Raw genomic sequence first — 24044 nt, forward strand, 5'->3', positions numbered from 1 at the left:
ACCACGTTGAAACACCAAACCAGTAATACTAGCGCCAACCTAACTACACTATCTTTTTTCCCCAGCCACAGCAAACACCAGCCGAAGTCCCCCCCGAATCCACCGTGCTCCACTCCCGCGCGTCGTAGCTGGACGGAGGTGGTTAACGGCGGCAGGGGAGTACTGCAGAAATGTTCACCACCTCTAGTGACTAGCAATCGTTTTTCTGTACTTGACTCAGTCATCGATGCAGAAACTGACCCTCTCCCCCCCTCCCACCAGGTGCCCAAGCCTCTTCCACAAAGAGTGCGACCCAGTAGCCGCCGGACCCTCGCTACCCCCAGGCAAATCACCCGAGAGCAGCCTGCCCATTCAGAACCCCGGCGACCATCAACAGTCCTCATAGGATCTTCGATGGTTCGCCACGTAACCCTACGAAACGCCCAGACGTGGTGCCTACCTGGAGCTCTCGTAGCCGATGTCCAGTCGAATGTGCCGGACGCGCTGTCACAGTATCCTACTGCCACAACTCTCATCGTCCACGCAGGCTCCAATGACATCCGGCTGCAGCAGTCTAAAAAACTTGAGTCCGATTTCCTCTCCCTTATTAATACCCTTCGCAGCACTGGAAAGAAATAAGCTATCTCAGGCCCCATCCCCTCTGTTTGTTTCTCTGCCTTCCAGTTCTCCCGAATCCGCCAACTGCACGTCTGGCTGATGAGACACTGCCGCCAAGAAGCCATTCCCTACGTTGACAACTTCTCCGCTTTCTGGAACCGCCGAAACCTCTTCGCACGAGATGGAAGGCACTTAAACAGATCTGGCGCTCGTCTCCTCGCGACCAACCTAGAGCTGACCCTCGAAGCCCATCGGTCCTTGGATTGACTAACAGGTGTTTCAAATCCAAAGCACTACACCAATTTAGACACTGCGTGCCCAACAGAGAGTACCCCACTAGCTATCCACGCTGTCACTACCCGTAGGAAAGCTCGCAGATATAGACCCTCTGGTTGTGTACACAACAACCTAATTACGATTGCACCTGAACGCATAAACAATAACTCTACTACTTTGAATGTTAATGCTGCATTACTTAACGTGCAGTCCTTGACCAACAAAAGCTTCGTAGTAAACCAGCTGGTCTCGGACAAAAACATAAGCTTTATGTTTCTTACCGAAACATGGCTTAAAGACGACGGGGCGGCTACTTTTATTGAGGCTTGCCCTTCCGATTGCAAATTCCTTCACGCCCCGAGACCAAAGAAACGAGGCGGAGGCGTAGCCATACTTTTCTCCAACAAATTTAATTGTACTAAGATGAATCTGGGCTCTTTCTCTTCATTTGAATACATGGCAATGAGGGTCCAAGCAAACCTCAAACTGATTATTATTGTTCTGTACCGTCCACCGAAATTCTCTTCGTCATTTCTATCTGATTTCTCCACCTTCATGTCGCACGTACTTACTAACTATGACAAAGCAATAATTGCTGGCGACTTTAATATCCACGTAAATAAATCAGATGACGCAATAGCCAAGTCTTTCTTAGACACATTAAATGGATTCGGTCTCGTCCAGAATGTTACAGAACAGCCTACCCATCGAAAAGGCAACACACTTGACCTTGTTATTTCACATGCGCTTGATATCAACAATATATCGGTCACGGACGTCGGCCTCTCCGACCACCACTGTGTGTTTTTTGATTTTGACATTTCAACACAAATTAGCACACCCAACAATGTCATTCACAGACGACGCATTAATGCCTCTGCTGAGCTTAAGATTTCAGACCTCATCAAATCAGGTGACCTACTAAATGGTCACTGCACACCTGATGAAATGGTTGATAGCTTCAACAACAACTTAAGAGGAATTCTAGATAACACAGCTCCAATTAGAACGACGACAAGAACCAGAGCTAGGTATTCACCTTGGATGAATGACTCACTTAGAGCCTTAAAAAGAAAATGCAGAGTAACCGAGCGTCTTTGGAGGAAAACTAAATTAGAAGTCCACAGACAATCCCTTAGGGATGAGATCTCCTCCTACAATAATGCGGTACGCTCAGAGAGAAAAGCATATTTTTCCAAAATCATAACAGACAACCAGCATAATGCGAAAGTTCTTTTTTCCACTATTGACCACCTGCTTAATCCAACACATAGCAATAACAACCTAAATGCAGCATCACATGCCAAGTGCGAGGAATTTGCTAGATTTTTTAATAAAAAGATTGCCGACATTAGAGAAGGCATCCAAGGTGGAAACGCAGCAACCTCTGTCGCCCACTCAGGCGATACACCGAGGGGAGGGTTAAACCCCCCTAGGAGACCTGAGAGCTTCCAAAAGTTTTGTCCAATTACAGAGGACGACCTCTGTAAAATAGTCAGGGAAAGTAAGCAGTCTACCTGCAGCCTTGACGCGATCCCCACATATCTGCTAAAAAACATACTTGGTTGCTTAGCAGCACCTTTACTGCAAATTGTTAACACCTCTATGCTTACAGGCATTTTTCCAAGCTCGTTCAAAACAGCCATGGTAAAGCCACTCCTAAAAAAGACAAATTTAGATCAGAATTCTTTAAACAACTACAGACCTATATCAAACCTCCCCTTTATAAGCAAGGTACTAGAAAAAGTTGTATTTAAACAGCTTAATCAACATCTGGCTGGGAATGATATCTTGGAAAAATTCCAATTAGGCAACCATAGCACCGAAGCAGCACTAACCAAAATAATAAGTGATCTTAGGCTCAGCACTGCCGCAAACAAAGTTTCAGCACTCATCCTCCTCGACCTCAGTGCCGCCTTTGACACGATAGACCACAACATACTAATTGACAGGCGCGGCCGGTTCATTAAGGGCAGATGGGCAGTGCCCCTCCAAAGATTCTTCCTCTGAGAAAAGTAGATCCATTCAGAAATTGTAGATAAAATATGTATTGCAACCTCAATCACACTGGGAATCGTATTACATCAATGTTGTAGTTTGTGACGATCTTTGCGAGTGGAATCGGGTTTTATTTTTGTTGAGAAGTCTAGTTTACACCTAGTGTGGCTGTTTAACGTTAGGGTCTATGGCCACTGGCCTGGGCAGATTTCTCAGCGCCTCAGCTAAGCCCGGCCCCCTCGCCCCGATCCCATTCTACAAAATTAGCACTGTAGCCTACTTAGCATAATATCATAACATAAGCGCGACTTTATGGACGCTATCAGGGCAGATGTATGATCTGCCCTGACCAATGACACGGTGGCCCTGCCTGCTTTGAAAAAGACACAGCAAACATATTACTCCGCTCATCTCTAACCTGTGGGATTTTATTAACTCCATTGCCGCAAATTTCCCTCACAAAATCGGTGGATTAAACGGATTAAACGGATAACCATGTCGGATTTGACGAAGGATATGCTGGTGAAGGATTCACGTTTGGGGTAGGTACAGTTTGTATATTTGCTATTGCAAAGTCTAAGGTTTTATGACCGAAGTCTTTGCATAATGGGTAACTGTCTGTTATTTAATGAAATTTGAGGGCTTGCAATGTTGAGACAGCAAGCAAATGTGTAGCTTCGTAAAGTATGCTGCTGCTACCCCCACGACTAGCCGACTAGTTGACGACATTCTCTGAGAAGCTGCGTTGGGCTTACTACATAGTTTAAAACAAAGCGTGAGGGATTATGAATCAAGTCTTTGTGAAATAGGGAAACTGGAAGTTATTTAATGAAATATCTGAGCTTATTGAGCTTGGGATGTTGTTGACAGCTTCATTTATGCTCAGTATTGTCTGCTGTGTCCCCGAAAAAGCTAAAAAATACACTTGCACCCGGTCCTGCCTAGCATTGCAGAACAGGAGCGAGTCTGTTGATGAGCTCCCCTGTTAAGTTTTAACCATGGCTACTCGTTTCGAAAATAGTCACGTCCTTCCCCGGTATTGATGGCATTTGGTTCTGTGGTGCATTTAAACCGACAGCAAGGGGACGACTGACTGAATTGAATAGTGTTGCAGGGCTTTGGTTGCATCAATGTAATGTACGAACGGTGAAGGCGAGATGCTGTGCTGTGCTAGCCTTTTCCTGATTGCTGTTGCTGACCGGTTGCGTGGAGTGCATATGTGTCGTGTTGCTTGTCGCAAACTCCAACTCCGCGAGCAGACAAAGCATTTTTCTTGTAATGTCTTAACATGTGTATGCAGTCACTCTGCTTAAATGAGCAAGAGAACTAGCTGCGTGGAGAGAACTGTCAAAAACAGCTTTCTTCAGAACAGAAGTTGAACAGATAACGCGCATGCCTGGTGCGGTGTATCACGGGAGGTGGAGTTTTACTAACACACCAAACACTATGGGAAAACGCTGACCTGTCTTGCCTACACACGCAATGAAACTCGTAAATTATACCGTATTGATTTAATTATTATGGACTTGATCGCCAAAATTTCTGCCCTGCCTGTTTCCCCAGCCACCGGCCGCTACTGCTAATTGACCGCCTTGAATCTTGGGTAGGCTTGTCCGGTCACGTCTTAGAGTGGTTCAAAACGAATTCGAGACGATTCGTGTAATGAATTGTTGAGAGGGGACCATTCGAACAAAACGTTGGACCATTAGTAGAAGGCATGGGGCGTTTCGTGCAGTACCTGAGGATTTTTCGTCGAAGACCTAAGGACGTTACGTTCAACCCATGCAGACCTTTCGTTTAACTGGGCAGATGTTTAGTTTAGTCTGCCTATTTTATTAGCCTATTATTTTTATATTTTATCAAACTTGTGTGCCTACCACCACAATGCAATGAAAACAAAAACAAGAAAATGCGTGCGTGCATCTCTATTTTTTTTTAAATTAATTTTTCATTTTAGTTCAGTTTTTTATCATTAGGCCATTTCATAGCCTATTTTATAAATATACTATATCGTAGCGGACTGCCTCTGCCTCCTCCGGAGTGAGATAGCAGCGTTACCCCCTGTGCACTACATCTGTCTATATATATATCTGAGTTATTTCTAATGTGTTGGTTACTGATTTGTATTCATTTTTGGAAAGGTAAAGGCAGTCTTATTGTTGCCTAGCTGGCACCCATGTCATAACTTAAAACAGTCGGTTGCACCGCCGCTACAATACCGACGAAATGTTTTAAAATGTAGGCTTACAACAGTAGGCTAATTTAAAGGTAAGGGATAATGTATTGTCCCACATGACTATAAGAAAATATTGCCTATACGGGACGAATAAGACCCCCGATGCCGAAGGCAGAGAGCTGTTATTCCGCTCCGAAGGAAATATATTTCCGTAGTCATGTGGACAATACATTATCCCGCTTATCCCGCCTTTACCAACATTAGAAAGCATAGAATACACAGCTAACCAGTAGTTTATAGTAACAGGTTTATTGCCATTTTATAGCGTGCGCAAAGAAAGATAGAAAAGAAAGATATAAAAAGATATAAAAAGAAAGAAAGGAGTCGCACACTGGAGCTGAATGCAGAATCAAAAGCTGCCATTTACAATTGTCCTAAGACGTCAAACTGGTCCTGGATTAACGCATCACTGTTACGTTATTTGTTCTACTGTATGCATCTAGGCCTATATTCGTTATAAAAACAGATATCTTAGAATGAGGTCTTATGAATGGTCCACCATGCTTAATTCCATAAAGCATGCCAAATGAACTTGAAAGAAATGCGAAATGAAAACAGCGTGTCAATGCAAGCTCTTTTTAAAAAAAATCATAAATACAGTATGAAAAATAGTGATGTGAGCTGTTCCAAATTGAGAACAAGCGCACAAGTCTGCAAACAAGGGTTTTGCAAAAGTGCACTACTAAAAATAAGACAAGATATTCGTTGTGATGATCTGAGTTATTTCTAATGTGTTGGTCACTGATTTGTATTCATTTTTGGAAAGGTAACGGCAGTCTTATTGCTGCCTGACTGGCGCCCATCTCATAACTTAAAACTAAAGTCGGTTGCACCGCTACAATATCGACGATTTTTTTTTTTAAATGTAGGCCTACAACAGCTTTAAAGGTAAGGGATAATGTATTGTCCACACGCAGTGGTAGAACGCAGGTATACGGAGTATACCCACTTCTAAATTTTAGGGGATTCAGTATACAAACTTAAAATTGATTGATCCATTATTTAGAATGGCATAAATATATACAGTATACCCACTTCAAAAAATGCGAGAATATACAGTATACCCACTTCAAAAAAGTAGACTACACCTAGACTACAAATATTTTCCTACGGGGCGAATAACACCCCCAATGCCGAAGGAGGAGTGCTGTTATTCCGCTTCGAAGGAAATATATTTTCCGTAGTCACGTGTGGACAATACATTATCCCGCTTATGCCGCCTTTACCAACATTAGAAAGCATACATAGTAAACCAGTAGTTTATAGTAACATGTTTATTGCCATTTTATAGCGTGCGCAAAGAAAGATAGTTCGTGGAACGCTCATAATTTAAAAAGAAAGAAAGGAGTAGCACACTGGAGCTGAATGCAGAATCAAAAACTGTATTAAACAAAGCCGAAAAAAGTAAATAAAACCGACAGACAGGGGACAAACGTTTCGGTCAGCCCATCATCTTCCTTTTCATGCTGCTCTTGGAATTACGCACCGAGCAATACGCTCAGGATATTACATTGGCGCGGACGCCACCCCACCATTACGCGCATAATTTAAAAAGGTTAACAAGCAACAGAGTTTGGCTACTTTCTAACTTGTTACAGCCACATTGCGCTTCAAACTGTTTGCAGGCTGCCTCGTTCACTGCGCGATATCTACTAAACTCGGGTTCATAACAGGATCATTTCTATCTGATCTGCGACAGTATTCCAGGCTACTTCACCCTTAAGGAAACTATCAAGGAACTCCTCACTTGTTACTCACATACTAGTGTTAATAAAATATGTCACGACAGCGGCCGGCGGACAGTGACAGTCTGCTTTCTTGAAATAACAACATTCGGACAAAAGTGTAGACTTGTGCGCTACACGCTGGGGTGGGGCAGGGCTGCTGTAGGTATCCATTGCGCGCGGCCGGTAGCTTTGGGAACTGTGTGTAAGTTGCATTTGGGTAGGCTATTGCGCGTGTTATAGTTGATTAAGTAATTGACGAGCCAACGTCCGGCAGCAGTGGCTGAGTGTGTAACTTAACTTAACTTAACTTTTGTAGTCTACTATCGTCCGAGTGTCTCCAGATTGTGATTATTTATTAATTTATTCAAAGAAGATAGCAGTTTACAGACGCTGCTGGTTGCATGGATATTGTGGTGGTTTTCCCTCCTAATTGTATTTTATGAAATTGTAAAAATAAAACTACCATAACCTTTACTCCCGTTGTCTGTCGTTCCTGAATCGTGGTCTAAATTTCACCTCTTACAATAGTGTCCAGTCCAGTGAATGATCCTGCATCCATGGCTAATTGGATAAAGCATAGGCCTACTAAGTGGATTTATCACATGTGAAACGAGAAGGCAGAAAGTGCAATTAGTTAATAAATGAAACAGTGTACAGGTCAGTGCTGGTAAAAAAAAGAGTTTTAATGACTTGCACAAAGTTGATGCTCGTTTGGTGAACTTCAAAACCTGCGCTGTATTCAATAAAAGCTGGGCATAACGCACATAAAGGACTGAAAATGAAAATACCCCTATATGTGGTACATATTCTATGTTGTAGCCTACTTCAGTTGTTGGTACCCAGACTTGCATTTTGTCGAGTAATGTCCATTTGAACCTCACGTGAAAGTAACGGGATTGTGCTGCATTTGGTGGATGGAGCTGATATTACGCACATAATTCTACTGAATAAACATACAACTGCAACCCAAACGGTAACTTGTCGTGGTAGTCTATGTCGAATATGCCTTAATTTGGCTGTTTGCTATTCGCCTCTGGCATCATCCGAGCATGTGTAGTGCGAGACGCCATTATGACCGTTGCGCGTAAATATTTGCAAGAAGATGGGGCCGTCAAACACAGTAGGCTATGGATACTTATTTAACGACTTTAATGAAGATGTCATGTAGACTGTTTGACGGCCCCTTCCATAGGACAGCATCCATCCATCTATCCATCCCTTCCTCATCTTTACGCGCAACGGTAATAATAGCCATTACTTTTCTTGTAGACGTTGCGCGTAATATTTTATTCATTATCGACTTATTTCAAGCAGCATTCCACTGTCCACTCTGCGTGGCCCTGTTGAAAGGGTTGCCTTGTCTATGCGGGAAAGGCAATTTGCATGACAAGACTTCATGCCCATTAGCGAACACTTTGTTCTCAACAACATCCCATTATGAAATGTGTATTCTGAATGTGTTTGTCGCCGTTTTTAGCAAGCCTGGCGTCGCCATGAGGACCTGATGTTTTCCACAGAAAACATGCATGGTTGCCACCACTTAAAAAGGTGCTTGGAGAGGAGGCAAAACTGGTACAATTTAGGCTGCATTAAAGCATACACGTTAGCTTTCACGTTGTGCGATGGATTGAGACAAGTTTGGAATCGCTCCCTCTCTCTCCCTCTCTCGCTCACACACACACGCGACGTAATTCTCTGCACTCTTTGCAAGACTCTACTGTCACTTGACTCGTCTTATTGGATACCAGCCAAAATTGTAAGCTAGATAGCCAATAGTTTCGATTGTGCTGCTTGGACTGGAGGTATTTAAACTGCTAAAATGTAGGCTGCATTAAAGCATCCGCACGTTTGTGCGATGGGTGGAGACAACTTGGGAATCGCTGTAAGTTAGAGATTTTTTTAAAACATAGGCTGGCAAGATGTAAATGACCTGCACTGCTTGAAAAAGACGATCGACTATGTGCCTCAGGCATCTTAAATACTAAAAACTAATAGGCGGATGGCGGGTGGATTCGGTTTTGGAAATTGGAGAAAAAACATTAGGGCGGGTGGATAGCAGGTGGATTAGAAATTCTAAGAAGCGGTTGCGGATGAAATAATACATCCACCGCGCACCTCTAGGCCTACTCCACACGTAGGTATATTCCAGACATACAGAAGACGGTAGCTAGAAGCGTTCATCTAAAAAGTTACCGGAAAGTCAGAAAACTCGCTGCATGACAACCAAATGTGCTCAGTAGACGCACGCTGCCCTGATTCAAAGCGATTCCCGCCTCTCTGCCCGCAGCTGGGGCTAGGGCCTACTCAAATACTGTTCCAGAAATGTAAGGAGTAGAAAGTAACATAGGCCTACAGATATTTGTCAAAAAATGTAACGGAGTAAAGTAACGGCGTAAAAGTGAAAAAAAGCTTCTCAAATATTGTTCCAGAAATGTAAGGAGTAGAAAGTAACCTAGATAATTGTCAAAAAATGTAACGGCATAAACGTAAAAAAACAACAACATACTAGTTAAAATGATTAAGTACATTTTATTTATGAAGCACATCTGAAAACAGCAAAAAAAAACAGTTGATTTACATACTAGATTACTAGATAGGCCTACTAGATACATTACTAGAGAGAGAGAGAGAGAGAGAACGCGCTCCTATGCAGTGTTAATATAGCGATTTCACTTCTCTCTCGCTCTTAGTGTTTTTGTTTTACTGTAGCCATGGACTTAACACGGGTGCAGGGGTTCTATAATGTTTTCCGACACTGTTATTTTTTCTGCCTCATGCGCGAACTATTTATTGTCATTCAGTTTGTGCCATTATTAGGCCTAGGCCTATATGAATCGCGGGTAAATCAGTTATATATTAGTTATATATTTAGACTTCGAACAAAAGAAATAGGCCTAGGACACACGGGAATAATAGGATATAAAATAGGCAGCCTGACTGGATCGATGGACGATTTCCAACAATAAAAGACAGGCTATGAAACAAAATAGGCAGCTACCAGCTTATTCAATTAATAAAACTATAGCCCAAGAACATTGCCTCGCCGGGCAGAGAGAGAGAGAGAGAGAGAGAGAGAGAGAGAGAGAGAGAGAGAGCGGTCCAGTGTTAATGTAACGATTTAACTTCTCTCTCTCTCTCTTTACTGTAGCCATGGACTGTAATCTTTCTGTAATGTTTTCAACACTGTTATATGCATAGTGCTCTGGCTCATGCGCGAACTTTGTTGTCATTCAGAATCAGAAACATCAAAGTGTCGGCAGACAGCATTCTCTTGTTGCTGGTGCTTCGCATCTAAAAAGTTACCGCCCAAGAACATTGCCTCGCTGGGCAGAGAGAGCGAGAGAGAGCGCGCTCCTATGCAGTGTTAATGTAACGATTTAACTTCTCTCTCTCTCTCTCTTTACTGTAGCCATGGACTTAACACAGGTGCATGGGTTCTTTAATGTTTTCAACACTGTTACATAAGCCTAGTGTTCTGGTTCATGCCGAACTTTGTTGTCAAAAAATGTAAGGGCGTAAATGTAGGCTAAATTGTCAAAAAATGTAACGACGTAATCGTAAAAACAACAACAACATACCAGTAAAAACGAGTAAGTACATTTTATTTATAGATTTACATGTTTAAATCAACAAAAAACAAAACTTAGGCCTAACAGCTGATTTAGGCCTATTTAAATAGGCTAGACAAAACCGTTAAAATGAACATATTTAAATAGACAAAACCGTTAAAATGAGCATTAAAAAAGCTGATTCTAAGAAAACCCGCATTAAAAAAGCTGATTTACATTTCTAATATAGGCAGACTGAAGGGACCTTTAGTTGAAACCTAAGGATCTTTAGTTCAATTTTAAGGACCTTTCGTAGGCTTTTGCGGTAGACGGACCGTCCTCGACTAAAGATCCCCTGCCTTATACTAATGGTCCAACGTTTTGTTCGAATGGTCCCCTCTCAAGAATCCATTCGACGAAAAGACCTGTACCCTTGAAAACATATATTACAGGAAGACAGTTTTTTGTCACCATCGGAGAATACGTCTCCAACAAGTATGATGTGCCTTTTGGAGTTGCTCAGGGTAGTTGCTTGGGCCCTCTCCTCTTCTCTCTCTATATGTTGCCCCTGGGCTCCATCATCAGAGAGCACAATGTTGATTTTCATAGCTATGCCGATGACACTCAACTATATATCTCTGTCGAGCCTAGCCAAACCACTGCCATTCATGCCTTGACTAAATGCATGTCTGCCATTACAGATTGGATGAACAGTAACTTCCTAAAATTAAATGAAGATAAAACTGAAGTGTTGCTCATTGGGCCTAAGAAAAAACGTGCAAAACTCCACTCAAGCCTAGGTGACCTAAGCATACACATTAAAGATAAGGTTACTAGCCTAGGTGTGGTCATAGACTCGGATTTGAGCTTTGAGCCTCACATCAACAAGATAACAAAATCTGCTTTTTTCCATCTTAGAAATGTCAACAAAGTGCGCGGCTTGGCCCCCCGACAAGACGCTGAGAAACTTATTCATGCTTTTGTCACCAGTAGGATAGACTACTGCAATGCTCTCTTCTCTTGTCTCCCAAAAAAATTAATTGACAAATTGCAACTCATTCAAAATTCTGCGGCAAGAATCCTAACAAGAACCAGAATGAGAGAGCACATCTCTCCTGTCTTGGCAGACCTGCACTGGTTACCTGTCTCATACAGAATCGACTTTAAGATTCTGCTCACAGTATTTAAGGCATTAAATGGACTTGCCCCTAGCTATATCTCAGACATGCTCTCTTTTTATGCCCCTGCTCGAGCTCTCAGGTCCACTGATGCCAAGCTGCTAAGGACCCCCACCCCCCCGCAGAAGAAGATCGGCGACGCCGCGTTTGCCTGCTATGCGCCCAAGAGATGGAACGCCCTCCCCATCGAGATCCGATCAGCCACCTCCGTCGACTCCTTTAAGAAGCAACTGAAGACCCACCTCTTCATCCTTGCCAACTCCTAGCTGCCAAGGCGTCATAGTGTCCCAGCTGCCGCAGCGTCCTTACTACTCGCAATCCAGCCCTGGCAGGGGGCTCCCCTAGGTGGCCGCTGGTCTCTGCCTGAGGTTTCTTCCTGACTACAGGGGGTCTTTTTTCTCAGACCTCACTGAGCTTTTTTTTCCCCTCACAAACTATGAATCAAGCGAAAGGGAGTTTTTCCTCACCCCTGATGCCACCAGGGGCCGCACCTGAGCGCCCAATCTCTGTGTGACTATCTATGACTTATGATAGGCCCAGCCACTATGGACCTTACACATCTAAGAATCCTGGTCCTAACCTACGTTGACCTTATGACTCTACATTCTCTGTCTATCTCTTCTTCCTCTGCCTTCCTGCTTTTTCTGCCTCTCCACTATACCTCTCCTTTTAAATCTATCTCTAACAATGTTTTTTCCCATTTGTTAAGCACTTTGAGTTACATGCCTTGTATGACACAGTGCTATACAAATACAATTATTATTATTATTATTATTATTATTATTATCATTTCAAAGTATGGTGGCTCAAATAGGACAATGCAGAAAGCGTTTCAGGAACCATGATGCACTTCCAACCAATTCCAATTTCGAAACAACTAGGCCTATGCAGTCGTCTTCGACTGCTAAAGGTATATCCCCGAAACGCGATGCTTCAAAGCCTGTATTTCATATTAAGTATAAAATTCTCCATGCTAGGGCCTATGTATTACAGGTAGAGATGCACCGGATCCTGATTTTTAGGATGCTGCCGGATACCAGATCCACTGCTTGAGATCCTGCCGGATCCGGAACCGGATACCGGATCCAACGAAAGGGTTGTAACACATAGTCTACTCGCACATGTGGGCCCTTTTTATTACGTTGGCAAAAACTATTTTTAAGACTCATTGGCTTACACACTGCCTTCAACGGCTGCTTCCAAAGGGCTTTCACTCCATGCAGCAATTGGGGTTGTGAAAGACTGACTGAAAGGCCTTGGCTATGTAAAAAGTAGAGATGCCCCAGATCCTGATTTTTAGGTAACTGCCGGATACCGGATCCACTGCTTAAGATCCTGCCGGATCCGGATAGTCTGGAAAACCCTATTATCCTGCCGGATCCGGAACCGGATCTTGGATCCTGTACATCTTATCTCTAATTACAGGTATTGCATATTGTTACACTGGTATTACACTGTTATTACATGGTATTAAATACATTACGCTGGTTATTACACTGTACCTAATGTGGTAGATCCACTGAAAGGGTGAACCTTTAAAATAAAGTCTTACAGGGCGAATCAATCCACCCAGTCAGAAGTTATGTGCCAAATGAAAATTCCGCCATTTTGAAATGATTGGCCTCCCCAATCTAATCAGTTCATGAATCTACTCTAGAACATTGAAACACCAAATCTGGGACAAATCCATCCAACTGGTCAGAAGTTATGGGCCAAACCAAAATTCAGCCATCTTGAATTCAGCCATCTTGAAAGTGTTGGCCTCCAAACTCGAATAAGTTCATGAACCTACCCTAGAGCATTAACACACCAAATCTGGGAGAAATCAATCCAACCAGTCAGAAGTTATGGGCCAAATAAAAATTCACCCATCTTGAATTCAGCCATCTTGAAAGTGTTGACCTCCAAACTCGAATCAGTTCATGAACCTGCCCTAGAGCATTCACCCAAAAAATCTGGGACAAATCCAAACATCCGTTCAAAAGTTATCTCGTTAACACGAAAGACCTTACACGGCGGCGGACGCAGCCGCGGCAGCGCACGCAAAACCATTACATCCCCGACACTCCACGTTTCGGGAATATAATAATTAGTTCCTTTTTCAAAGTAACCTGCCCAACACTGTCTCCTGGGACATGAAAACCAACATTCACATCACACTGAAGCTTTAGCAAATCTGTAGAGGAGAAGGAGTATGTTAGACAAGCTACAGATCTAACTATGTTCTGATGTGGTCACTCAAAACTCTGAGCCTTCCTGGTCAGAATTAAATCAGCCACTGTCAGCTAGAGAACCTGTCCAGACCACAGTGGGGTGTTTGATACTTCGAATAAGGTTGTGAAGAAATACCTGGCAATATCTTCACATTTTTGGACAGGAACATAGTTATCACAGTTTGTGTGTGCGCGTGTGCGTGTGCGTGTGTGTGGTTAAGACTCACTGTGTATGCTCTGGATGATCTGGATGTGTTCCACTGCTACAAGATGAAGAAAAGCACAAAATATCAAATGGTCATGTCTTGCCTTGGAACGATAATTGAATGTCTGTTATTATTTTCTATATTTGTCAGACCTGCTGTGGATATCTCGACTATTTCCTGCTTGAAGACTGAATCTAATTTCTTCTTCAATGCACACACAGATTTCTTCAGGGGCTCCAAGGAGAAGCTTTGGCTGAAGGTCACGTTGGTTGAAGTTGTGCTGTAAGGCCTCCCAGTGATGGACACAATGTTCTGCACAGAGACACACACACACTGACATGAGCCCTTGATCAGGGGGAAATTAACAGGGCTGTATTGCCACTGTATTTATTGATGTCTTGAACTCAAAGTTTGAACTAAAATGTAATGTCTACCTTGAGGAAATGGATGGGATCCTGTGTCAGTGAAAGCTGCTTCATCTCAGCATCTGTCCTCTTCAGCTCAGCAATCTCCAGCTCCAGTCGCTTCAGGAGTCCTTCAGCTCGACTCACCTCAGTCTTCTCCTGAGCTCTGATCAGCTCTGTCACCTCAGAGCACCTTCTCTCAATGGAGCGGATCATCTCAGTAAACATCCTCTCACTCTCCTCCACTGCTGTCTGTGCACCAGACTGATAGGACACACACACACACACACACACACACACAAGCATGCACGCAGAAACACAGACACGCACACGCACACGCACACGCATGCGCACACACACACACACACACACACACATGCATGCACGCACACGCACACACACACACACACACACACACACAGGAGCATTTATCTACAATACTATAATAAATACTGTAGCAGTGTTGATTATGAATCCAACTGGTTTGCAAAACATTTAATTATTTACTAAATCCAGGTTAGCAATGTCTATCTGTGGTCGTGAATGTTAGTTCCTCTGGCCAACAGCATTTGATCCATGCTTGTGTCACAGCTCATCATCATCAAAGGGTCTGACTAGACATTTTAGTAATATTAGAATCAGCCATTCATAGAACCTCTCGTCCATGCAGGCAAGTGAATGACTCCTGTCACAGTAATATTCTAGAAAGTTTGGGGAGAGGTCACCATGTTTTATTGTTCAATCCACATGTTAAGTTAGCAGTTTATTTCATGCATCTTATGTCTTGTGTGCGTCCAGAACTGTAAGTACAATTCCTTATTTGTTGTTTATATGTTTCATTGTGTACAGTTATGCAAGATTTAAGTAGACATTGCTTGATTTCAAACTCGGAGGTAAACTTTTACAGCAAATTATTTAGCGTGATGTGTTTTATCTGCCATATTGCGCATACTCATCCTTATAGTATCAATATATGTAAAATGGATGTTTTCAAACATTATTGAGTAGGTTATCAAGGGGGGGAAACAGTACCGTTTTGACAAGCTATCTGTCCAGAATTGTGCCACCTGGACCCAGTGAGTCTGACAGTTCAGCCCCTTTCTCTGGTCACTCTCACACCTCAACATTCAGCCCATCCCCCGTGAGATGCTGCACCCCCCTCCCCCAAACTTCTACTGCTCCCCCTGCTACTGACTTACAGACCCTTTCACCGACCTATAGACCTGGTACTTTTCCGTCATGCACCAAGTGTGTGGCTAGGCAGTGATTGGCCAAGCAAGCAGACCTTCCGGCTCCTGGCCTGCTGGTAACACCCCCAAGCACGGACCCTGGTGTGCATCTGTGTGCATAGGGGCTGCATTACAGGTCACTCATCAGTCAAGCAGAACACCTGATTAGTCACTTGGGATCCATCACTTTCTATTCCTTGGACGCCTCAGGATCCCATGCGTCCATATGAACAGTGTTCTTTCTGTTAAGCTGTGCGTCCATGAGACAGTGAGTTCATGTATTGCATTGTTATTGTACTGTATTATGTCATGTCTGTTTAATGTATTATCATGCACTACATCTCTGTATTGTGCAGTAGCTCTGTAGTATGTTCACTCATTCTCATCTGTATGCCGCTGTTCCGTCAGAGGGTATATTTGTTCAGTAATGAGCTACTTTGGCGTCATGTTCAGGTTAATGCATGCTCTGTGGGTCTGCTGTAGACAGGCACATACACATGCCTCAGGTCCACACAGCTACTGTAGGTATATTTCCTCCTCACTCTCCCCTTCTTCTGCTGTAGGCAGTTGTCCTCATGTTTCTCCCTTCACCCTTTGTATATATTGTATATTGTGCTGTATATAGTATTATGTGTATTTGTTTATTTTTGTTGTTTATTTTTGTTGCTTATGTCTTGTTTTGTATTTTTCTATTTTCTATTTCAGTAAACCGCGGTTCATGGTTCAAGGCCTTCAAGCTTGTGTGTGTTTGTGCCTTCTTGTGGGATTATTAATTCTGTTCTGGCTGACTAGTTTCCGGTATTCCCTGGACCAGCCCTTAAACCTTTATTGCTATTTGAAACATTTGTTTGAATAATTTGACCGGCCATGTAATGACCTATAGCAATATAGTAACTAAAAGTGGCAATTTGCAATTGATTTAAGCTCTAAATTCCCACCGCTGTGAGAAAGGGGCTTCTCTACCCCCAACTCATGTCAGGACAGCAAATGTGTCACCCCTCTCTCTCTAGAATGAGAAAGGCCTGCCCTATTAAAGAGCTCACAATCTTCAAGTTACTGCTGATTGATTCACTACTCAACCAATAGGAAAATTAAGTTACAAAAAGTATTAAAACACACTTTTAAATCCCCATAGAAAACATCACAAATTTCCCAAACCAACAATAAATATATTATAAAAGACACAAACAATAATGACATTTCTACATGTTTGCAATAAAGATATATAATAATTTTCTGTGAAAAATGTTGTTACCGTGTAATTACCATCCCTCATTTTTCGCAAGCACCGTTTTCTACGCCATCTTCATAACTATTAACACATTCACTACCAAGTGACGTAAAAATACATCTTGCCTCCCATGCGTTGGCTCCCAAACCGTAAAATTGCGTTTTTACGTTTTTTTTAAAATTGCATTCTGAATCTACACATTCTAACGCACATTCTGTGTGATTTTCGTAATAATGTGATGAACAGAACTGACATAGATCATGAAAACACCTACAAAGTAAAAACTCCTACAAAGTCAGGATCTGGATATTTCATCATCTGTGCATTTTATTACACACAGTATTTGAGTTTTATTATAGCGAATCAAACCACTTCCTGATCACGTCACGTCACGTCTCCATTTACTTCCTAGAGCATCAAAACAAAACATGTCCTGTCAGCACTGATGGAAGGATAAGGAGTTTTGCTGCCATCAAGATAGGTGTAAAATGGAAGGTGGTAATGAAAAACAGCCTGCAGCAGGAAGTAACCTAATTTTGGGTGAGTACTTTGGCACGTCTAATTTTATCTACAGAACGAAAACTGCCAGTCAAGTGACATTAGCTAGCTTAGCTAGCATTTCAGATGATGTGGCCTGACCAGGTGATTTTTGCACCAAAATAGTTTACTTGGAAGCTACTGGGGCGTGAAAATGCATTTAGACCCGCAATTTAAACTCGGAGAGTCAGAGCGCACCCGTGACAAAAAAGGCTTTATCTCAGTTCGAATGTTCAAAATCGCTGTTTTTACCTAAACCAGTGCTTGCTTGGATTTGGAGAAGTATTGGGATGGGACAGGATGGGATTTTCTTTTGGGACCGGAATGGGACGGGAGTGAAAATCCACTCACGTGTCATGCTCTAATTCTTACCGATGTCCCTCAGTGGCCACAACTTTACGTAAAGAACTTATCATTCATCATATGAACTTATCATTTATCACAACTACCATTGCATTGCATAACCAGAAATCTACAGCAGATTGTCTTCTCCTGTGGTCAGTTCTCACCTTGAGAGTCTCCACAGCCTTCCTCAGCTCCTGCAGCTCCTTCTCCTTCAACTGGATTATCTGCTGGCATCTCCTCTGGCTCCGTTCCAATCCACCCTGCATTACATTACATTAAATTACAAATAGCAAACGCAACTGATATTACACGACTTACTAATATTACAGGGTATTGGGTACAGATGCCTTACACTTCAGACATGGAGGGATGAAGGGGCTGATATACAGTCCAGCTACCTAAACCGTTACCCCACGGCTACACCAAGGTACCAATATAATATTCCTGGACCTTCAGGAATCAAAACAACAGATTCTCAGTTGATGGTGTATTTATGAGAGTGCTACAGGGTGCATTGTTGGTTGAAATGAAATTATTTGGCAGTAATTATTCACAAGAAGCAGTTAATGCAACATGAACAACGTGTTAAAACAAGTCCAACCGGTCATGCAGGTTGGCTACTTGGCCCGTCAATATTCTGCAGTTGTTACAATGTTAGATAGTCCAATCGTACTGTTTATCACACCATGGTCTGCCTCTGAATGCATCTGTAACATATTTGTTCATTTCTGGTCTGCTATAAAACAATAACTAAGTAGCCAATACCAAAAATAGATCTATGCTCAGTACTCCCCACAGGCTATGTCATACCTGTTTCTGACTCCATTCTGCCGAAGCCGTGGTCGTGTCATGGCCTTTATGATCGTCCATTGTACACAGATAGCAGATGCAACTCTGGTCGGTGCGACAAAATATTTCAAAAATCTTATTATGACGGGGGCAGATCCTCTCCTGTAGCTGGCCCGTGGCATCAATCATGGTGTGATTTCTACCTGGATGATGAGAGTTTATATGAGTGTCACAGTACGAAACAATACACTCCAGACAGGACCTGACAGCTTTGAGTTTTCTTCCGGTGCAGACGTCGCAGGCCACATCTCCAGGTTCAGCATAACAGTGTACAGGAGCTGTAGCGTGGATGCTGGTCTTCCTGAACTTCTCCACCATTTCAGCAACCAGAGGGTTTTTGTGGATGACAGGCCTGGAGTCGAATGTGTGTTTGCACAGAGGGCAGCTATATTTTTTTTTCAAATCATCCGGATCGTCCCAACAGCCATTAATGCATCTCATACAGAAATTATGTCCACAGGGAGTCGTCACTGGATCCCTCAGCAGCTCCAGACAGACTGGACAAGTGAAGGAGTCCTCCTCAAGGGAAGTGCTATATTTTCTTTTTCTTTTCCCATGCATCTTATCCTGGTAATATTCTTCCTCCTGAGAAGACGCTGACGCCATGTTGTAGCTCTACAGAACACCAAGTGCACACTCTGAGAAGCAGCAGCAGAGTGACAGCTGACTACCTCAGAACACTAAGGAGGAGCTCAGGGAGGGAGGGGCTGGGGATTGGCCAATCAGAATTATTCTTGCCATTAGGAAGAGGGGGAAGGCAGGTCCAAGTGAGGATGGATATGGGTGTGGCCAAACAGGTGACTAACTGTGTGTGTAACTATTCAGTGACAGAAGCCCAACCTGTTGTTCTGCATTGCTCTGATATGTGCACACACAGTCATGCAACTTTCAGTGTGTGTGTGTTTCTGGGAGTTTCGCATGTAAATGAATGTAAGCGTATTCTCCCGTGCACTTACGCTCTTTTCCCTTTACGCACATCAAAGGGCTGTAGTAAGGTCAAGCTCCACTATGAGGCAAAATATAATATTGTATTTGATGGTCGCTTGGCTCACATTTTGAACAGTTTTATTTGTATCTGCTGATCTGTCTACCTATAGTGCAGGTTCAATTGTCCCAAAAATAAGGTTTAGGAACATTTCATATAGATTTTTCCAAAATGTGTTTTTTATCAACTACAGACCCAATATTCTTCGGATCCACCTGTTTCCAATTTTTTTCTTAAGTGGAAACGCCCATAATCCAAGATGTGGTCATATTCTTACACAACTGAATGTAATTGAAAGAAACATGTCATATAACTTTTTTGAATTGGTGTTTTTTGTATTTCTTACACCTCCTGAACACAATACAACCTGTTTCCACCCACTGCCCCTTAAGTTTTAGTACCAAAATCCAAGATGGCTGACATGGCATAGCATAAATTATACATTTGGTGCTTTAAGATCTCTAAAGTCATTGATTTTTTCTTGTATTTTGTTATATTCATGATGGACGAAGGACTGTTCAGTCAGCCATTACATGAACTTCATTCATAAATGATTCAATCTGTTGTAAAAATGCAACATGACATCAGAAAAGGCATTGAACGGCTCTTTAAGTTATAATATGACCAGGTAATATGTCTTATCCTATTTGTAGGACCCCCTCTGAATACAAACCAACTGGTTTCTATTTTCCCTTTAACGTTTAGAAGCAAAATCCCAAAAAACCTTGAACTTGCAAATAACATTCATCTACTTACACTCAGGCTCGTTTCTAGGATTTTGGGGGCCCTAGGCAAAGGGGTTGTCGGGGCCCTATGGCATTTTTTCCCGGGGAGGGGGGTGGGGGGGGGGCACCTGATGGGGCAGTCACAGCACAAGAATTTCTGTTTCGGATGGGCCAGACCATTTTTGGATGGCACTTCTGTCATTGTCACATAGCCTACCATTACAACATACAGTAATGTCACAGAATCCATGGAAACTTAGGAACAAACAAGTCACCTTACAGACAGTGTTGTGGCTAGGACAACACATGCATGAAGGGCAATGAATGCATAAAAAGCAAGCATATATATGAAGAGTTCAGATGCAAAACCCCCTAAATGCCTTTTCAGAAAATAATCTTAATTAATTTTTATTTAGTACAAAGCTATCAAAATTACATTTTTTTAAAATTTTATTTATGTAATATAACTATTTATATGTATTATCAAGTACATGAATGTAAACCAAACCAAGAACGGGGTTCGCTAAAAATATAGAAGTGCAGGTCTTCAGAAATGGAGTTAGGGGGTTTTGCATCTGAACTCTTCATGTGTACACCAGCATTTTCTGTGAGGAAATGCAATCTAATTATTATGATAACTAGTCCCTACAGTTCATTTTATGAAACGTTATGAAGAAAGACCTGGACAAATAAAGCTCATTCCATTCAGTAGGCTCATTTCTCATGAAGTAGGCCATAGGCTAATTAACCCTCCTGTTATCCTTGGGGTCTATTTGACCCCTTTCAATGTTTAACACCTGAAAAATACATGTAGTACATATTTCTTCTGCCTCATCTTTGATGACTTTTCCTAAATAGATGGGATACATGTGAAAAAAGTGAAATTTCAACAAAAATGTTTTTCCTAAGTGCTGTACACATTTTGGTTACATCCGTGGTCCTTGGGGTCAATTTGACCCCAATTGTTTCAAGTGTATAAAACATAAATGGAACATCCATATTTTGCAAATAAATGTTAAAATATGTTTAGATAATGTGAAATACATGAAAATAAGCTATTTAGCCATGTTTCTTCTGAACATTTTGCTTTTGTTTGGCCCCTGATAACTAAAATATATCAATGACATGGGGGAGGCCTAAAACTAATTCACGGCAACATTTTGGACAGTGGTGGCTACTACAGCATTGACATTTTGACAAAATCCACCAACTGAACCTTGTTGTACCTATAGTACCATCATGGCACCCACCACAGCAACCCCCCTACCCCCCCAGCCCTGTACCCTGGGAGCTACTTTTGCACCCTCCCACTACACACACACACGCTAGCATAAGATGGGTCACATATAGTCAGCATTGCTGTGCATGCTGTTCTGTGCCCAGCATACATAATTATAAGTGATGGTATATTTGAAGAGAAGCTTTATGATTGTGATCCAAATATTGAAATGGACTGCTCTGATGGTGACAAGCCGATGTACTTCTTTAGATGGATGCGATCTCAAGGTTGGTTGCTATGTTGAGAGATAATGGTGCTATTCTTCTCCTCTATTCAGTATGGTGTTCCAAATTGACATAGTTGTCTGCAGCATTGGTTATAAACTGCTGCTACCTGACATAGAGAAGGCAGGAACAGCAACAGCTGTAACTTTTGTGAAGGACATACACATTGACGTCCATACCACAAGTTCTCCAGTGGGCATACATAGTGAATAGAAGTAAACATACAAGTTGCTAGCCCTGTTCCTTCAAACATTACCCCACTATCATGAACATGTACTGTGTCTACTAGAAACACATGCTCATTTTTGCTTATGGTTTTTTTATGCTCCTTGTGCTTTTTTCCTTCACATTAATTCAAGCGTAGAAGTAATGTGGAAAACAATGATTTTCTATGATGTTCCCAAAACTCTTTGTTGGCTATACCTAACTATTATACTTGTGTTATAAATACAAATTCAAACATTCAAGGAAAATGAATGTTGGACTTAAAAACCTTCTGAATGTTTGGGAAAATGTCTATTTCTTTTAGGGTCAAATTAAGCCATACGGTAATAGATCGATAATATCCTTGATAATCAAATGTTTGTTTTCTTTTCAAATGTTATAAGTAATAGAAATCCATATTTAGGGAGTATATGGAGCCACTAAAATTTCAATAATATGTGTCCAACTGTTTTTAGACCGATTAATGACATTTTATTGCTATTTTTCCTAAATTTTGCCTGATCATGGATTAAGTTTTGTTGGTGTGTGGGCTATGTGTGGGGGTGCTAGGATATATTTAAAGGACTTTTTATGTCACCAACAGAGCAATAATACATATCTGAGACATAAACACGTGCCAAAGTGTTGTTTTCTACTGATTTTGTAGACATTTAAGTGGTTGGGGTCAAATTGACCCCAAGGATCACGGATGTTCCAAAATTTGAGGGTAACAGGAGGGTTAAATGTTCAGTTGTTTAACCTCTCACATGAAAGTAGGCCTATATCAGGTTTTTTTTTTTACCCTACCACGAAAATCATGATCATTGCACAAATAAAGAATGGTCTAATCTTTCCAATCACTTTTAAAATCTAACCGAGGGTGCTCCATTTGTGCAAAACGAAATATTGACTCATAAAACAATAGGCCTACAGCCCAGAAACTCAAGGCTGAGAAACGATTGAGCAGGCACAGTGTGGGTTTGGGGGGATGTGATATTGGTAAGCAAGAAACCCAATGGGGGTCTCCTCGACGAGATTTTTTTCGTATCGCATCCATCACGCACTTGAAAATACAATCCAAATGTTGCCTAATATCGCAGCAAACACGAATAGGCTACTGTAGCGACCAAGGATCACTGAACAAGTTAACACGTTACTCCGTGGTTGACAACGGTGTCAATTATAGGGGACCAATATCCCGGTGCCCTTACCTTGAGTTGTCTTGACCGCAGAATGTAGCCTATCCCAGAATGTATCCCAACCTCTGACTGTAATCCACGCATTTCCACAACCATGGTTCCAAATTCCAAGGTGTAATCCATAGTAATAGCAAGAAAGGCTATTGTGCTACAATGTAGCTATCCCACTCAATGCACTTGTGTGACTCGTGTTATACGATAGTCATTACATTGTTCATTCGTTTCTTCTTGCGTTTGTCCACATCCAAAACAGTTCCGTGTCGGGAAAATGCGCGTTTACTGAACAATCGACGTTTGCCCAGTGCTTGTTACAGCACGTGGATTACGCCCCTAATGCTTCACAGACGTTTTTGAAAACACAATACACTGTAAAGTGTAGGCTAAATGATGCACCTTGCTGTCTGTGCGATGTCAACTGGCCTGGGACAGTTTGGTGGTTTGGCAGTACAGAGAGTAATGTGTCGTCTTCAAAATTAACTTGTATTATAAAAGCAACTGTCTTGAGCCAAAAATGTAGAGCATACTGTACCCAGTGAGAGAGCAACACCCAGTGAGAGATTATGTCGCTTGATTTCCAGTTTGTATTTGCGCTGGATTTTGACGCTTGAACCAATTGGAAGGGGGGGGCCCTCCAGCTGGGGGTACTTTGACTGACTAAATTGTCGTTGCGCTGTTTGGCAATTGACATTTTCACGTTGTCGCTGATGCAAACCTATTGGGAGGGGGGCCCCCTCGAGCAGGGGGTATTAGAGAGGCGCTGTTGCTTCCCTCGCAGCAGCGCCCTTCATACAGATGACAGTGCCTTATTGTAAAGATATTTAAAATCGTCATTGTTGTTGGGTACATAACCTGTC

At 42.2% G+C, this 24044-nt stretch overlaps 1 protein-coding gene across 1 annotated transcript in view; it reads right to left on the bottom strand.

Moving 5' to 3' along the window:
• LOC134445012 (tripartite motif-containing protein 16-like) overlaps window positions 1-24044 on the bottom strand; it is a 31547-nt gene that overhangs the window by 2448 nt on the left and 5055 nt on the right. Inside the window, exons 2-6 of the mRNA XM_063194150.1 lie at window positions 18536-18926; window positions 17890-17985; window positions 14414-14647; window positions 14114-14291; window positions 6761-6772 (exon numbers count right to left, since the gene is read on the bottom strand). Coding sequence (XP_063050220.1) covers window positions 6761-6772; window positions 14114-14291; window positions 14414-14647; window positions 17890-17985; window positions 18536-18926 — 911 coding nt within the window. The remainder of the gene's footprint in view (window positions 1-6760; window positions 6773-14113; window positions 14292-14413; window positions 14648-17889; window positions 17986-18535; window positions 18927-24044) is intronic.

The sequence above is a fragment of the Engraulis encrasicolus genome, unplaced genomic scaffold (assembly GCF_034702125.1).
Source record: "Engraulis encrasicolus isolate BLACKSEA-1 unplaced genomic scaffold, IST_EnEncr_1.0 scaffold_91_np1212, whole genome shotgun sequence".
NCBI classification, from domain to species: Eukaryota; Metazoa; Chordata; class Actinopteri; order Clupeiformes; family Engraulidae; genus Engraulis; species Engraulis encrasicolus.